Source organism: Manis javanica, chromosome 5 (genome assembly GCF_040802235.1).
Source record: "Manis javanica isolate MJ-LG chromosome 5, MJ_LKY, whole genome shotgun sequence".
NCBI lineage: Eukaryota > Metazoa > Chordata > Mammalia > Pholidota > Manidae > Manis > Manis javanica.
Window position 1 is genome coordinate 119057556 of NC_133160.1, and position 17629 is coordinate 119075184.

Below are 17629 nucleotides of genomic sequence, written 5' to 3' on the forward strand. Positions count from 1 at the left end.
TCATAAGAGTGTATATCAATAATACCTTAATAAAAAAATTAAAAAATTAAAAAGAATCATTTAATGTATATAATTACTGAATCACTATCTTGCCCACCTGAAACTATTAAAATATTGTATAAAAATCTACTTCAATAAAAAATTAATGGTAATAATTTAAAAAAGATTCTCAAGCCCTATCTCTGAATCAGGAGCTGACATTTCAACAGGTTTCCTGGGTTATTTGTATGCACATTAAAGCTTGAGAAACACTATCTTTGGAGACAAACAATTATATCTGAGAAAGCACTGATAGTTATATTTGTGTATCTCAGGGTACTTTCCTGTGGAAGAGAATTTATGGGATCAAAGAACAACTTGTCAACAGTCAGAGCTATTCAAAGATGAAAGGGATTCCAGGGTGAGGAAAGAGAGTCTAAGGCAAAGACATCTCCATCACCACGGGTTCAACACAGGCAGTTGCCATTTGAGTGTCCTTACAACAGCTACTGCCATTTACTAAGCTCCAGTATGTTTCAAACATGTGGTTAAGTGCTTAAGATTTGTTTTATGTAACTCTTACAACCACCTTGCTTGGTAAACCCTGCTTGGTTTTTCTTGGAGGGCAATAAAAAAGTTAAGTAACTCACCCCCCAGGTCATAATGTTAAGAGATGGAGCACAGGCCTATGTCTTCCACATGGTAAGTTCCATCTTTCAAATACTGGATCAGTGAGAGGGCTAAATGATTTTTTAATTTATATATGTACTATGTATTTTTGTTTATGTATGTAAAGTTTAATTTAATTATATATATAAAAACAAAAGTTTAATTGCCTTAAAAATAAAAATAACCATAATCCCAACACAATTAACAACTGTCAAATTAAACCCCATTGATATGTTTATATGCTTCTTTCTATGACTAAAGCTACCTATAATTAGGTGAGAAACAAGTGTCTGTACGGGCAGTCTCTGTCTCTTTGCTTATCCCTCATAGATGATGATAGTTCAGTTAATTAGTTAGGGAACATAATATCTTGCTATTAATAAATAGATTTGGGTGGGAGACAATGTACTATAAAGAAAAGAATAAAGAGAGTCAGGCAGACATGTGATACTAAGCAAATAGTTTAACCCATCTAGGCCTTATTTTCCTTAAGTATGAAACGAAGGCTTTGCTAGATGATCCTTCATTATAATATGAACTTTCCCATCCCTATATGTATTATGATTCAGCACTGGCTCAAGCCCACAAACTAGAAGTCATTCACACTTGATCATCTTTCATAGGACTTTTGACAGCTTTTACTTCATGTAAATGAGGTTCATACTTCTAGCTGGAAATCATCCAGTGAATTCCTATATCACTTGAATAAAATCTAAGCACTTTATTCATAGCTTATAAGACACTCTAAAATCTGGTCCCCACCTTTTTCTTCAACCTCTTCCCCCCACCATTCTTCCCTTGTGTCCTGAACTACACCCTGTTGAGTCTAAGGCCTAGGGATGTTTACCTGGAGCCTTGTCTCCCCATCTTCTCACTGATGACTCCCCATAAACCATGCCTCAGCCCACATGCCACATTCTGAAAAGAGATTTATCTGACTACCCCTCGTATTCTATTCCATTGCCCTGTTTTATTTTATTCATAGCTCTTATCTCCATTTGAAGTTATTTATCTATTCATTTGTTTTGCTCTTTTTCCTTCACTAGAATTGTGTACTCCCAAAACAGGGACTTTTTCTGTCTTGTTCACCCCTTTATCCTCAGTACTTTAAGTAATGCCCAGCACATAGATATTCAATAACTATTTGCTGAAGAGATAAATGAATGATATTTTATGTGCTTTACAGCTCTAAAATTTAACAATTTGTATGGATTTCAGCTCTAATATGCTGTTTATATTTGGTTTATCTTTCAAGATAGGAGCAATAAACTATATTTAAATGGTCAAAGAAAACTATCATTACAACCAAATATTTTTAGGATGGAATTTTCTTTTATTAGCTTATATGCAGTTATAGTAGTGCAGTTCATATATTCTGTTCATTCCTAACCTTTTCCAGTGATGCAAATCCACATCATTGGACTGTTAGCTTTGGAACAACAATCAACCCTCCATTAATGAAAAGAAATGTCAAAAGAATTATTGTCCATGAGAGGTATCACTCCCCAGCAAGAGAATACGACATTGCCGTTGTACAGTTCTCTCCTGGAGTCACCTTTACCAATGATGTCCACCCAGTTTGTTTGCCAGAAGCCTCTGCATCCTACCAGCCGAATTCAACTGTCTACATCACAGGATTTGGAGCACTTTTCTACGGTGGTGAGTATCTTGAAAAGGATAACAGAGGACTAAGCCATATTTAGAGAAGTGTGACTCAATCTCCATCAATATTATCCTGCCAGCCATTTCCACATAGCTTGGTAGGATTATTTGGGTCTCTTGGTTTGCAAATGACAGACACTCAAATTAACTGAAGAAAAAAATAACAACAAGATAACAAATTTGGCCCTTGTAATTTGGAAGAATTGAGTCTGGCTTTAGGTGCTGTTAGATCCAGGAGTTCATATGATGGCACCAGGACCTCTGAATCCCTCCATTTCTTGGCTCTGTTTTCCTCTAGGTCTCCTTCATGTGGAGGGAGTGATTCTAGCTTTACACAGTAGCAAAGGTGGCCAACAGCAGCTCAGGGTTTACATCACTTTCCCCTCGGGGGATGTGTTTCCCTCTGCCAACTACATTAATCCCTGAAAAGGTCTATTTTGGTCCAGTTTATGTTCAGGGGAAATTCAGCTGACACTCCCATGCCTGTACCAAGAAAGGCAGGCATGTGGTTGGCAGACTGGTCAGGATCACATGGAATGAGGTAGAGGTGGTTTTAAAGGGCTGGGCCTCAAAAAAGAAATAAAAGAAGTAAATGTTCAAAAAAGAAAGAAATCCTGCCATTTGTGACAACATGGATGGTCCTAGAGGGTATTATGCTCAGTGAAATAAGCCAGGTGGAAAAAGGCAAATACGATATGATTTTACTTACTGTGGAATCCCAAAAACAAAACAAAACAAAATGAAGAAAAGAGCAGTTGACTCACAGACACTGAGAAGGGGCTGGTGGTGACTGTGGGGGAGGGGGATAAAGGGACACAAAAATCTCAATCATAGTATAAGGTGGTCACAGGGTAGGGCTCCATGGAGAATATGGCCAAGTGATTCTGTAGCACCTTTCTATGTTGACAGTAACTGCACTAGTTCGGATGAGGATTTAATAATGTGGGTAGTAAACTACCATGTTATATACACTTGAAATCAATATAGTATTATATATCAACTATACTTCAAAAAAAGAAAAGTGTTTCCTCAGGAGCACTAAAATTTATTTCTGTGTGGCATTCTCTATGCAATGCCAGATATACATAGGCCATATAATAATCCCCATGCCCACCTTCACCCCCAAGACTTCCTTTGTACCCCACCTGTGAGCCCCTTTCTATCCTTTCATCTCCGCCTCCTCTTAGTTAGCCCCATCAGTTGCTTTCACTTTCCTCAATCACCTCACAAATTTTTCTTGCTCAGCTATAATCTCCAGTTGCAGCAAAACCTGCCTGAGAACTATAGATTTAGCCTAATTTAAGAGTGGTCAGGAATAAGAGTACCATGTAGAAAGAAATCACCTGATAATAAAGCTTCCACTGACCTCCCTAAAATGATCTAACTTGGCATACTGACTTAATCTCTTAAAAAATAAACCTGATTTCCTTTTGGGATGTTTTTTGGGCATTCTTAGTCAGACACACTCTGGATTCTAAAATCTGGTCCAGGTACATACGTATAACTACAGCAAGAGGGTTTCTTTAACTCTGGGCTTGAGAAGATAAGAAAGGGCTGAGAATGAAAAATCCATTCACAGAACTCTATACAATTTATTTATATACAAAAGTCTCTGAAGAACAAACCTTTAGTTCTCAGACTCCCCTAAGCAACTAGGGAATACCTTTCACTAACGTGGCCAAGAACAGGCCTGGTGGTCTAGATTGCCTTCAGATGTCCCAAGTGGTTTAATTCCAGATGATACAAGCTGAGATACGTGTTACTTTTTGTAAGACCATATTACCAGCTACAGAACTTATCTGTAGTTTATTAATACCAGGGGTCACTGCATAGAGCCGAAAGTCTGACACTCCTAAGTCTGCTCTCTCTCTCTGATGGGTTTTCTTCTAAGGTAAAGCTTGCATTCTCTGCTTCATGATAATGGAAGGGGCATCTCAGTTTCCCTTTGGGTTGGCAGGAAGAATCATTTCTGGCATGGAGTTTGAGGTTGGCAGAAATATACCTACCATAATACTTTTTAAGTAGCAACAGAATCTAACTGATGTGTATAGAACTCTCTTCTAAACAATAGAATACCCACTTTTTTCAAGCACCCATGGAACATTCACCATGATAGACCTTATTATTGTTTCACTTCTCATAAAATAATCCTCAGCAAGTTGAAAAGGATTGAAATCATACATAGCATGTTCTCTGATCATAATGAAATCAAACTAAAAACTAGTAACAGAAAGGTAACAGTAAACTCTCCAAATGCTTAGAAGTTAAACAATACACTTCTAAATAATCCATGGATCAAGGAGGAATTCTTAAAGTAAATTTTAAATATACAAAGAACTGAATGACAAAGAACTGCATATAACACTCTGCAGAGGGAAATTTATAGCAAATGCATCTCAATTTACAGTGAAAGGTCTCAAATCAATAATCTAAATTCCTACTTCAAGAAACTAGAAAAAAAGAGCAAAATAAACCTAAAAGAAACGGAAGGAAATAAAGAATATACATTGATAAAATCAAAAGCAAGGAAACAATAGAGAAAATTATTGAAAAAAAAAACTGAGTCTTTGAAAATAATCAATACTTTGTGAGAAATATCAGTAAGTATTCCCACAAGAGTTGACAAACAGTTCAGGGATGTCCAGGAGTTACAGGCTCTAACTTTTTATAACTTTTGCTAACTGGCTTTCTGAAAAAGTTATGAATTTATACCATCAGCTACAATATGTGAATTGCCAATTTTTCTTTACTCTTCCTGACACTGGATATGAATTTATTTTAACTGGTAATGTGATAGGCAAAAAAAATAATAATAACAACTAACCCAGTTGTTTCAGAGAGCAGGATAAGTTGAGCACTTTTTAAACATTTTAGCAAATACCTCTTCAGAAATAAACCTTGATTGTGTTTTCTACTAAAAGTGGTGTCTGTATTAGTTTTCTATGGATGTGTAACAAAGCAGCACAAATTTAACAGCTTACAGCAGCACTCATTTATTACCTCACAGTTTCTGTGGGTTAGCTCAGAAACAGCTCAGTGGCGTCTTCTTGTCATGGTCTCACAAAAAAGCAAACAAGGTTTCAGCTGGGGTTGTGGTCTCATCTGTGGCTCTGAGCTCTCTTCCAAGTTCACTGCTTGTTGGTTGAATTCAGTTACTTTAGCTACAGAACTCATGGCAGCTTGCTTCTTCAAGCCCTTAGGCAGTGGTCTCTCAGGGAAGACCTGGACAAGACCCATGCCCTTTTGAAAAGAGTTCATCTGGTTAGGTCAGGCCCACCTTTGATAATCTTTTTGATGAACTCAGTATCAACTGATAACATCTTAATTTCATCTGCAAAAATCTCACCCATATCATGCAACATAAACTAATCATGACCTATTCATATAACTTAATCATGGGATAGTCACAGATCTCACCCATACTTGGGGGAAAGGAGATCACATACGAATCTTGCAGAATTCTGTATACTGTAATATCAGTTTCATGATCAGTATATGCTTTGATATAAAGAATTCCAGATCGCTTGTGATATTCTTTGTTGCTACCATAAGCAATTATCTTGCTGCCATAATATTGGTTCTAGAACTTACAGAACAGTTTATAATCTGGAATCCCAAATTTTTAATACATAAGAAATAAAATCATTACCTTTAAATGTCATTATATGTGAGAAAGTGCTTCCTAAAATATAAAGGATCCAGTAAGTGTATATAGTATTATAGTTATTTTAGCAAACCAAGAGAGAAAACTCCCGAGACTTGCAAAGTTTCTGGGAACAATCTGGAATCCACAAATACAAACTTTTTTCTTAAATGAATGCCTTCCTAAACACATAAACTGATTGTTTTTAAAGTAGAAGTACAAAGGTTTTCCAAAAAAAGAAATATAATGTTTTTCTGGCTAGTGTAAGTATCCATAAATATGTGATAAGAACAATTATAAATGTTCCAGATTGTAAAGAAAAATTTATTTTCTAGAAATTGCTTATATTAACTTTATTCTGTATTGACAATTTAAGTGTAAAAAAAGATTAAAGTCTGCTAGTTTTATTCTAGTTAAGGATGCTAATTATAAACATTAAAATTACTTTATTTTTTCTTAAGGGGAATCCCAAAATGATCTTCGAGAAGCCAGATTGAAAATTATAAGTGATGATGTGTGCAAGCAGCCATATGTGTACGGAAATGACATAAAGTTTGGAATGTTTTGTGCTGGATATATGGAAGGAATTTATGATGCTTGCAGGGTAAGTAGAAAGAGATTATTTTGATATTGTTAACAAAATTTTATCTGGCTCAAGAAATATTCTATGTTCTTTATATTAATACAAAATACAGATATCTTGTCAGCTCAGAAACTTCTAAATGCAAATTTCACAACACATATTTTTAAATGTTTTATTAAGCAAGATGAAATCGGCAAAGAGCTTCTTTGATGCTATCAAACAAATTAACCAATAAAATTAAATTTTCTTAATACCAGAAGTCCAGTTTCATAAACCAGAGTACCTTTCCTTAAATGGCACGTATCTAGAAAGGAAACACTCATGAGCAATAAACCATGATGTGACATTATACATGGTGTAATGGAGAGCTAATATTTTTAGCTTGAAGGGAACATTATTGGAGCAAATATTAGATAATATTTTAGTGAAGTCTGGAGGACAAATCGTACTTATGGAAAAAGTTATAGAGTAAGAAAAGAATATTATAGGAAAGAGAAAAAGCATAGCCAAAATTATGAAGGTATGAAATTACAACTCATGTTTAAGGGAATTCCAAGTAATCTGCTGGGTCTCCACATAAGGAGGATGAGAGGTGAGGAGGTGGATTGGGCCATGTTGTGAATATCTAACACCCTTTGCAGTGCTCCCCTCTGTTGTCCAATGTCTCTCGTGCACACATATTTTCTGACAAAAGGATAGAGTGTGTTTTTTCCTGGACGCACTAATTATAACATGAGATTCTTGAAAACTCCAAGGATGTGATCCTACTTGGTGACATGATGGGAATTATATTGATTTCAGTGGCAGAAAGCCCTGCCCAGAGTCCCACAGATACACAGCATGGACGACTGCTGCGAGAAAAGGAGCAGGAGACTCGTGGCACATGGGCTGGCACAAGAGCAGCACCTGGCACATATCTGCCTCAGTTCCTGAGACTGAGGAGGGAGGCACCTAGAATTCAGAGAACCCACAGAGAGGCCCACGTCATGACAGACAAGTGAGAGGTGATGACAGGAGCCTAAGAGCAAGACAACATACGGAAATCTTGGCAAATGGTGTGGTTAGTGATGAACCTCGGGAAGGATAGGTGGTCAGAAAAAGGTTTCACTGGACTAGGAGCAGGGGCAAGATCCCTGCCCCATGGCTAAGCACATAATAAGATAAGGCCCTAATCACAGAAAAACTGGGGAAGCTATGGAGGGAAAGACTCAGGCACAGGGGTCCTAAGCAAGGATACAGTGATTGTAACTGGGCACATGGTGAGGGGCTAGTCTGTCTGATAAAATGGAGGTCCAACATCAGATTTTCTGTGCCGTGTTCTTGAAATTTGATAATGGACTTTAAGCATTCTCACCACACATACACAAACACAGGAAGTAACTCTGTGAGGTGATGGGCATGTTAACTGACTTGTTGTGGTAGTCAGTTCACAAAACACGTTTGTCAAATCTTCAAAAGTTATATATACTTTTATAGATACAATTCTATTTGTCAGTTATACATCTATAAAAGCTGAAAAAAATTAAAATGTGAAAATTGAACTTTAAAGCTTTTGTAACTTTTGAAATCCATGTTTCAATTAATTATCCTAGAACTGGTCATCTATATATACCTATATTTAACACTGTCTAATAATAAAATATGTGATTTATCAGAGTGTTAGGTAATTAAGTTTTGTATTTAGCTAATATTATTTTTTTCTAATTTTCAGGGTGATTCTGGGGGACCTTTAGTTATAAAAGATCATAAAGATACCTGGTATCTCATTGGAATTGTGAGCTGGGGAGATAACTGCGGTCAAAAGAACAAACCTGGAGTCTACACAAAAGTGGCTTACTACCGAAACTGGATTGCTTCAAAAACAGGCCTCTAATTCACTCTAAAAGTTAAACATTGATTGCTGTATGCAGGTCATACATGTATGTGGATCTAAATATTCAGCACATGTAGTACAATGAAGTGATATTAAATGGCATGATTTATTTTAGAATCACTTTAATCAACCACTAACCTATCACCAATTTATAAGGGATTTAAATTTGTAAAATAGTGGGTCAGTTTCTGGCTTGAAAAATACAGCAGAGATACTCAGCTCTTTAAATCATGCAAGCTGAAGCATAAAAGAGGAGCAACACAAACTTTTGAAGATAATCTGAGATTTTTAGAATGTCTTTGTCAGGGGTGTCCCCTTAAGTGAGAGACTTTAAATTCTCAAAGAGCTCAGGAAACTTACATATTTTCCTATCATTTCTCTAGGGTTCACAAATACCTTTTTTTTGTTTTTCCTTGTTTTTCCACCTTTAGAAATATATTTTCTACTTATAAGCCCATTGGAGGGATACTCATTTTTTAAAATGTTATATCTAGGAAACAAGTACAGATATAAATCAAGCCAGAGATCTTCTAACCTTTTTCTGTGTAAAACTTCCCTTATTTTGGGGTGATTTCTTAATATATATATTATATTATACACACACAGATAACCCTACCTTCAGATATGTCCAGAGAAAGCCTTATTAATGAATGAGAATATATAGTAATTAGCTAATTGAAAATGTATTTTTGTTACAAAAATTAGGGGGAAGGTGATGGTAACTTCTTGGGCAGTCCCAAAACAATGGCACAAAACTTTGACATTTTATAGATGCATTTACATGTTTGGACCACCAGAAGGTGGCACTGTATATTATTATAGTAAGGTTAAATGCCTAGAAAACAATTGAGTATTTGCTAATACGTTGAAGAATCAATGAACGTTGTCATCCTACATAGAAAAAAAATGTTTATTGCTTTGTGTTTCTGCAGCCAACTATCTCCTAAGGCTTGTGGCAATAGCCTATTACGATCAGAGACACTAGTTTAAAAACATTTTTAGTAAACATAAATTTTGAGGACCTACCAAACAGAACACAGGAACAAAGTGATCTGAAAAATCAAATATACCCACTAAGTAAAGTGCCTCATGAAGACAGGAGGGTCAGGCCCATGTACACTATGATGCAATCAAATGAAGGCTTTGTGGAAACTCTTTGTGTGACACCAGCTAACATCAGGTTTGTGGGTGGGGTGTCATTTACTCATGTTGTCTAAATATAAACTCAATCATTGAGTTACTTTATAATAATTTCCCCCATGTGCTATTGATAAGGCATGAAATAATCCTATAATAATCTAAAGAAGATTTATAATTTATTCACCAAAAAAATTGATGCATAACTTAGAATTTTAAAGCTTAAGAAAGATGTTCTAAGTCATGCCAGCCAACATCCTTATGGTTCAGAGACCTGAGGCCAGAACACATAAAGAACTTAGTGAAGCTGTAGGTAGTTTTTACCCCTACTGGGCCTAGAAGTCAGGTATCAATTTCACATTTCTTTTTTCCTTACAAAGTATCTTTATGATTGCCTACATTTATTGAATTATCAGATCTATAAAAACTTCAGCAAATTCTATAGAATGTTTTAAATTAAGAAGCTCTTAAGAGTTTGAAATGATGTGATTGGTTTAGGCAGCTGGCTGCCAATTCTCTGAACTCTCTTCAAGATAAAGTTGTTTCTTCATCTATAAAAATATACATAGGCATATAAATTATTCTATATTATGGTGGTAAGATAATTCTGACTTTAGAGTTACGAACTTTATATTTCTAAATGGTTTATGCAGCCTTTCATCCTGTAAGCAAATGTTGATATATCATTTTAAATCTAATAATAAAGTTGGTGATCAGAGCATTCTACAAATAATATTACTGAATTTATGTTAGCCAATAGCATGAATCTTTCTTTCAACTGCTGTTAAGAATTGGAGTTAAAGATAATCCAAGAGTTTCTTGTAGTAATTAGTTTAGGTCAATGCAGAAGATTTCTCAACCTTGGCACTTTTGATATTTTGGCCTGGATAATTATTTGTGGTGAAGGGCTGTTCTGTGCCCTGTGAAATATTTAGCAGCACCCCTGACTTCTGCCTAATAGATGCCTGTAACACACTCCTTCCCCCCAAAATTGTGATAGTCAAAAAATACTTCCAAACATCCGCAATGTCCCCTACAGGGTAAACTTGTCCACTGTTGAGAACCACTGTTCTGAAGGCATTTGAACAGTTTCAGAAATGACAGATGCCTCAAAATTATGACATTGAATATTTACAAGCTATAGTCTCCCAATTAAACTAAACACTCACTATCACGTTCCTAAGAGAAATAGCATAAGTGACTGATGCTTCAATCAGCAACTGTTCCAAATACGGACTGATCATCCCCCACACAATGTGCTTGGAGGATTTCTCTCACACGCCTGCCTAGACTAGTGTATATTCACAGAGCACTCTAAACCACTGCCATGAAAACTGGTTTTTACAAATACAACCTCTACTAGAGTTTCTGTATCTTTACCATAATCCACAGTAAGGAATGTATTTCACATCACAGCTTCATAAATACATAACAAAATATGTATATATAAAAGAACTGAGTTTCATAAAAAAATACTTACCTCAGTAAATACAATAAATATAGAATTTTCTATTCCAGTCTATTCATTTTAAAACTGCTTGCCCCACCAACTAAATTGATTTCACAGTCTAATGGGTCATGACCTTTAGTGCCTATAGCACATTCTGGAATAATCATCCACTACTATTAATGCCATATTGTTATTTTATTATCTACTCCCACCACTCTCCCTACCTTCAACCTCTCCTTACTCTACCCATTTAGCAAACTGTGGCTAAATTATAATGCAATTCAATAATGTTATTCCCATGCACTCAAATCCTCACTGATTTCTACTTTGCATAACAAATAGTCTAAATTTATGTCACCAGTTAACCAATAGGATTTTTGTTTCACACGTCCCCAGTGCTCCTGTAATGCTGAATGTCGCTCCTTATTTCCTCAACACATTTCTCCTCTTTGGTCATGCGGTGTTCTCTTCACTCTACAAGATCAAGCTCAAAGACCACCTCTACTGAGAATACTTTTCTTATCCCAGACAAAATTACTCTTCATCCAAAACTTTTTGTTCCCCCTCTAAAGTACTTCTCATACTTTACTCTGTATTATAGTTTTTATGTGCACATATTCTCTCTAAAACTATTTTAAGTTCCATAAGGAAAACTGCTTTATTAATTTTTGCAACATCCATAATATTTAAAGCAATATTGTGTACACACTATGTTTAGTGAAAGAATTACAGAGGCTAATTATGAGTTCTATAAAGGTAAGACACCTCTGTTCTCAGTTGTTAACTGCTTCTGCCTTGTCATTGTTCTTTACACTGCTTTCCAACCTGTGCTGGTCCTGCTCTGCATATTCGTAAACGTTCCTAAAGACTTCGTGTTCTCTGCCTACTCCAAAAGTCATGATAATACAGTAAAACAGGTCCTGCATGTTTTATAGTGATCTTTGATTATGTATATAGAGCCCCTCTAACTCAAAAACTTTTCCCCATATTCCCTTAAATGAGCACATCCCAAATCCATAAGGATATTTGGAAATAAAGCCAAAAGAGCAAATCTACCATTTCCTTTCTTCATTGTTATCTTATCTACCAAGACTGTCTTTTCTTCTTCTCCCCATGAACCTCATAAATCTGGATACTTCCATGTTTGTCTGTCAGAGGCCCTTTCTTATGGAATTTGTCATATGGGAGACAGTAGAGATAAAACTAGGAATCCTATGCAACCTCTACCTTTTTAAAGTTCACAGGAAAAAAGATATTTGAATTAAAAAATATATATTTGGTTCACCGATTTTAATTATCCATATTAGACTGTCCTTTCATTTCCATTAGTAATCAGGATTTAACGAATAAAGTAACTTTTTAAAAATGGTTTCACTGTTTTCCAAGTTCAGAAGACTCCCCACACACCAGAAGTCACTAAATTAAGCAAAGGGGAGAAAGCCTAAATGTCATACTGAAATCCAAAGATATACTAATGGGAATGACCTGGGCTCAAGGGCTAATAAAGGACGAAGAAACAGTGAGTGAAATTATTAAGACTCTCCATGTTAGTACATGCCTAGACCATCTAGGCTTGGATAAAGATGGTACATTTTAGGCTCAGTAACTGAAAAATCATTTTTCCATGAACTGTAGTATTTTGAGCTTAAGTTAGAATACTGAAGCCCTGTTTTAGAGAGAGAAAACTAAAAATCATACACATTATCTATTACATATATATATATACACACAGTATATGTATGTAAAATAATATACTATCCATGTATATAAAATCATATACCTATATCAAAATCCATCTTACAGATTTTTTTAATCTGAAGGTTAAAGTCAATGGAGAGGAGAATCTAGGCAAAAATCCACTTAGAAACAAGAGCCTGAATAAATTGATAGAAAATTTGGAAATTTAGTACCTAAATCTTAGACCAACTAATGGTAAAATGAGATGTTAATTAAGTAACAATATTATTTGCAAAAACAATGATGGATGAGTTAAAGATAGGATCTCAGGTTTATTCACTGGAAGACCCAAATGTGCTTGCTACATTTCTAAGATGACAGGGGGGTTACTACGTCTCCCTCCAGCCTGTATACTTCTCAGTAGACAACTATAGGAGTTAGCTGGGAACCTCTTCATATATTTGAGTTTTATGCCTCCGGTTAATGTTGTTGAGATAGGTAGGTGTAAGCCAAAGTGGTGTCTTAGGTAATTGGTATAAGGGAGAGCTGAGGAAGAAAGGAGGAATGTCAATGAATGAGGCAATGGAAGTAGCAAGTTAAGAGACTAATATTAATAGTTACTATCACCTCAGAGGGGCCCAGGAGACCTCAAGATCCTGGCACAGGCCAGAAGGACAGTCAGAGAGTATATTCCATACAGTAATCTTCCCAAATTTGGATATTTTGCATCCCTAAGGATGCTACATAGTCAACATATTGTTTGCACCCAATCTTGATATCCCAGAGACTATGCTGGTGACACTTTTGCATGGCTTATACATTTCCCAAGTGATAAAAATCTACCAGGGAAATACAAAATGGTATAGCCACTTTGGAAGACAGCTTGGAGGTTTCTTACACAACTCAAAATAGTCTTATCATACAATTCAACAATTGTGCACTTTGATGTTTATCTAAATGAGTTGAAAAATTATGTCCATACAATAACATGTAGATGGATGTTTATAGCAGCTTTGTTCATAATTGCCAAAACTTTGAAGTAACTAAGATGTCCTTCAGTAGGTGATTGGATAAACTGTAGTACATCCAGACAATGGAATATTACTCAGAAATAAAAAGAAATGAGCCATCAAGCCAGGAAAAGACATGGAGGAAACTTAAATGCATATTACTAAGTGAAAGAAACCATCAGAAAAGCCTACATACTATGTGATTCCAACTATATGACATTCTAGAAAAGCCAAAACTATGGAAACAGTAACAATATCAGTGGTTGCCAGGGATTGAGGGGAAGGAGGGATAACAGCAGGCACAGAGGAGGTTTGGGATAGTAAAACTATTCTGAATGGTGCTATAATGATTGTCAAAACCCATAAAATGTCAACATGATGATTGAATGCTAATACAACTTTGGACTTTGGGTAATAATTGTGTATTATCGTGGGTCCATCAGTTGTATCACTCTGGTTCAAAATGCTGATAGTGGGGGAGATTATGCATGTCATTGGGTAGAGGGTATAAGGGATCTCTTTGTACTTTCTGCTCAATATGACATGTTGAATATTTTACCTGGGCTATAATGATCAACGAGGGTAGCATCATGGCATAGAAAGAGCACTCGGTTGAGCACCTCCCTAACTGAGTTGTGTGATCGCTGCCTTCACGAAGTAGAACACCTCTCTGGGCCTCACAGGGCCACCTCAGGGGGCTCTGGCATTCAGTTAGGCATCATTATCCATAGGGATTCTCCTGCTATCCTTGGAAGGATCATCATTTAGTTGGAATCTATGGCTAGATAACTTTAAAATTTTCAAATTCATTGGATTAAGGAAAAGTTTCCCTTACCAACCCCTGGTAACTGGGCTTTCAGGATTGGGGGTTTAGACTGTTTACTTCAGTAAAAGCAACACACCAAAGAAACAGTGGCATTAACTATGGTAGCACAGATCACAGAAATCTGGGCACATGGCTCCATGATGCTGGTTGCCTTCAAAGGACTATTTGTAAATCTTAAAAAGTATTCTTGATAGTGAAGAAATAAGGTATTTTTCTCTTCATGGGAATGCTTTCCTGAAAAAGTAGATATGAGTGGAGGTCTCTGAGGAAAGGTAATTCCAGTTTCCACCATGGAAGGTGGGGTTAGTTTAGGGGAGGAAATTGGAGTAATTCCCATCATTATCTACAGAAACTATTCAGTTACCTCTAGGATTCCAAACCCCTTCCCATGTGAAGGCTTCTTTTGTTTTGTTTAAGTGGCCAAGGTAGAAAGTATAAAATGAATCTCTAAGGAACTTTAAATGTTTTTGATGGATCTTGAAGACTCCCTATCATGAATGCAATGAAAGCAGTAAACACCATTCTTGAAATGGTCCTAAAAGTGGTGACATATGGTTCCATCATACACCACACAGTGGCGGTCCAGCCCCAGCCTTCACCTGTGCCTCCAGTACTCACAGCTCCAACTGCCTTCCCAGAACTCTGGGTGGGCACCTGGGACCCAGAATGGAGCACTGAGGAGCCCCTCTGGTCAGGAGTCACGCCACGGACAGCCACGGCTGCTTCCTCTCTCCCACTGTGTCTGAGGCAATGGCTACTATTCCTGGTGCAAAAACACAAACACTGCTGCTGGCTTTCCATGAAATCATTCTAAAGCCAGCCGAGGCCTCACATTGCCTTTCATTGGGCCATTTTAAGAACGTAACAACATACTCTGGTTACATCATCTCCTATTTGATCAGAATTCCTTATTTCCTTCTCATTTAGATGTCTCTGAAGAAATCAGATCAACAGATTAGAGAGCAGAACAAATAACACAAAAAACCCAGACTGGAGTCCAAGGTGAGCTGGGTAGTTTCGCCCTGCTCCATGACTACAGACTATTCCTAATCCCAGACAGCAGTCATAGTATTAAATGTTCGTGTTCAAAGCCTTGGCAAACAACTAAGGATGAATCAGTGGAAAAGCACCAAAATTGCTACAAAAAAACCCAAAAAAAAAAAAACCAGTGCATGCTCTTCTAACAGGGAGGATTGTCTTCATGTCAGAGGATGTTATGATACACTTCCACAGCTCCAAATGACCTCAAATCCTGCTCAGGTGCCTCTCCAAAGTCATATATTTTACAGCATGGTTAAAAGTAAAATCTTGATGCAAAACTTGGCTCTTGATGCTCATTTGGATCAATTGGATTATTGAATATAGTTTCAAGTACTCTTCTAAGATTTTGAAAAAGATTACAATACCAAGTCACACATTCACAGAATGGCGGGTAGCATAACACAGAAGTAAATAGTATAAAGTTAAACAGAGTTTATTCGAATCCCAGCTTCACAACGTACCAGCTGAGTGACTGCTACTTTCACTCTGTGCTGGTTATTTTTATGTGTCATCTTGGCTGCACAACAGTGCCCACATATACGGTCAAACATGATTTTGGATTTTCCACTGATGATATTTTGAAGAATATTAACATTTTTTTCTACTTTATTGAGATATAATTGACAGGTGAAATATTTGTATTTTAAGTATATTTAAAGTATACAACATGATGATTTGATAATATGTATACACTGTGAAATGATTACATTAATTTGATTAACACATCCATCATGTCAGTAGCTACCTTTTTTTTTGTAGTCAGAATGCTTTATACTCTCTTATATTACAATACAATATTATTAACTATACTCACTATGCTATACATTAGAGTGCCAAGAGCTGCGAGGTGGGGTGAATGGAGATGTGTGCTAAAGGGTATAAATCTTTCACTTATAAGGTGAATAATTTCCAGGATCTAAGGTACAGCATTGTGACTTTAGTTAAAAATACTGCTTTGTACACCTAAAAGTTGCTATAAGAGTAGCACTTTAATGTTCTCATAACAACAACAATAAAATGATAATTATGTAAGGTGAAGGATGTGTTAACTTCACTATGGTAAACATTTTGCAATATATACATGTATCAAATCATCACCTTCTACACATTAAATTTATGCAATATTATATGTCAGTTTTATTTCAATAAAACTGAGGTGGGGGAATCAGTAATTGTCTTGAATTTAGCAGTAAACAGCTAGAAAAAGAAAACAGGAAGATTAGCCTATTCAAAATAATGATGAGAACAAATCCAAGAAAACAAAATCAAGAAATTTACTTTGATGATCCCCAGGGTCAAAGCAGGAAAAACCCAAGTTCAATGAAACACCTATGTGACTAAAGATCTAGTAGGACATGTTATGTATCTTACAAATAAAACAAAAATAAAAACAGCATTTTCCAATCCCAACCCAACTTGAAGATCATAAGGGCAAACACTACATTAAAAGTGCTTTGCAGTCCACACAGGCAATCCTACATAGCTTATTCTAGAGCAGACAGACCCACGAGGTTACTTATTCAAATATAGTTAATAATTCCTTAGAGCTAGGCTGGTCTATTTCTTAGTGTTCTATCAATATTTTTACTAACCAGGATAATATCAGCATTACAAAATTCACTGAAATATTGCAGTATATTCTATACAGTTAAGGGAACAGTTAAGACAGCTTAGGAAAATATTGTTTCTTGAGACATTATGATTCTGGATGTTTTTAGGAGATATTTTTATGTAATGTTTTCCATTTATTCCAGTTATTTTTCTGTCCAAGTTTCTTCATTCTTGCATTTTTTAAATTTGAGACAAAATATTTTTAGTATAGTTTTACATATTATCATTTCTTATCTCTTCTACATCTGTTGTTACATTATCGTTCTCATCTTTTTAACTGTCATATATTTGTGTACTTTTTATCAAAACAAATCATCCTCTTTATCCCAGTTAATGTTGTTGCTTTGGACCTCCACCCTTGCCATCTCTTTGTATTTGCTTGATATCATTGTTCTTCCTCTTCTCTGTAACTTTGTTTTAGTTGTGTATCAGACAATATGTAGGCTTCTAACTAGATTTTGTTTTTAA

At 36.0% G+C, this 17629-nt stretch overlaps 1 protein-coding gene across 1 annotated transcript in view; it reads left to right on the forward strand.

The window, feature by feature from the left end:
* LOC108392642 (transmembrane serine protease 11A) overlaps nt 1-10279 on the forward strand; it is a 59812-nt gene extending 49533 nt beyond the window's left edge. The window contains exons 8-10 of the mRNA XM_017653002.3: nt 2048-2307; nt 6415-6557; nt 8248-10279. Of these exons, the coding sequence (XP_017508491.1) occupies nt 2048-2307; nt 6415-6557; nt 8248-8409 (565 nt within the window). The 3' untranslated portion in view covers nt 8410-10279. The remainder of the gene's footprint in view (nt 1-2047; nt 2308-6414; nt 6558-8247) is intronic.
* The last annotated feature ends 7350 nt before the right edge of the window (nt 10280-17629 follow it).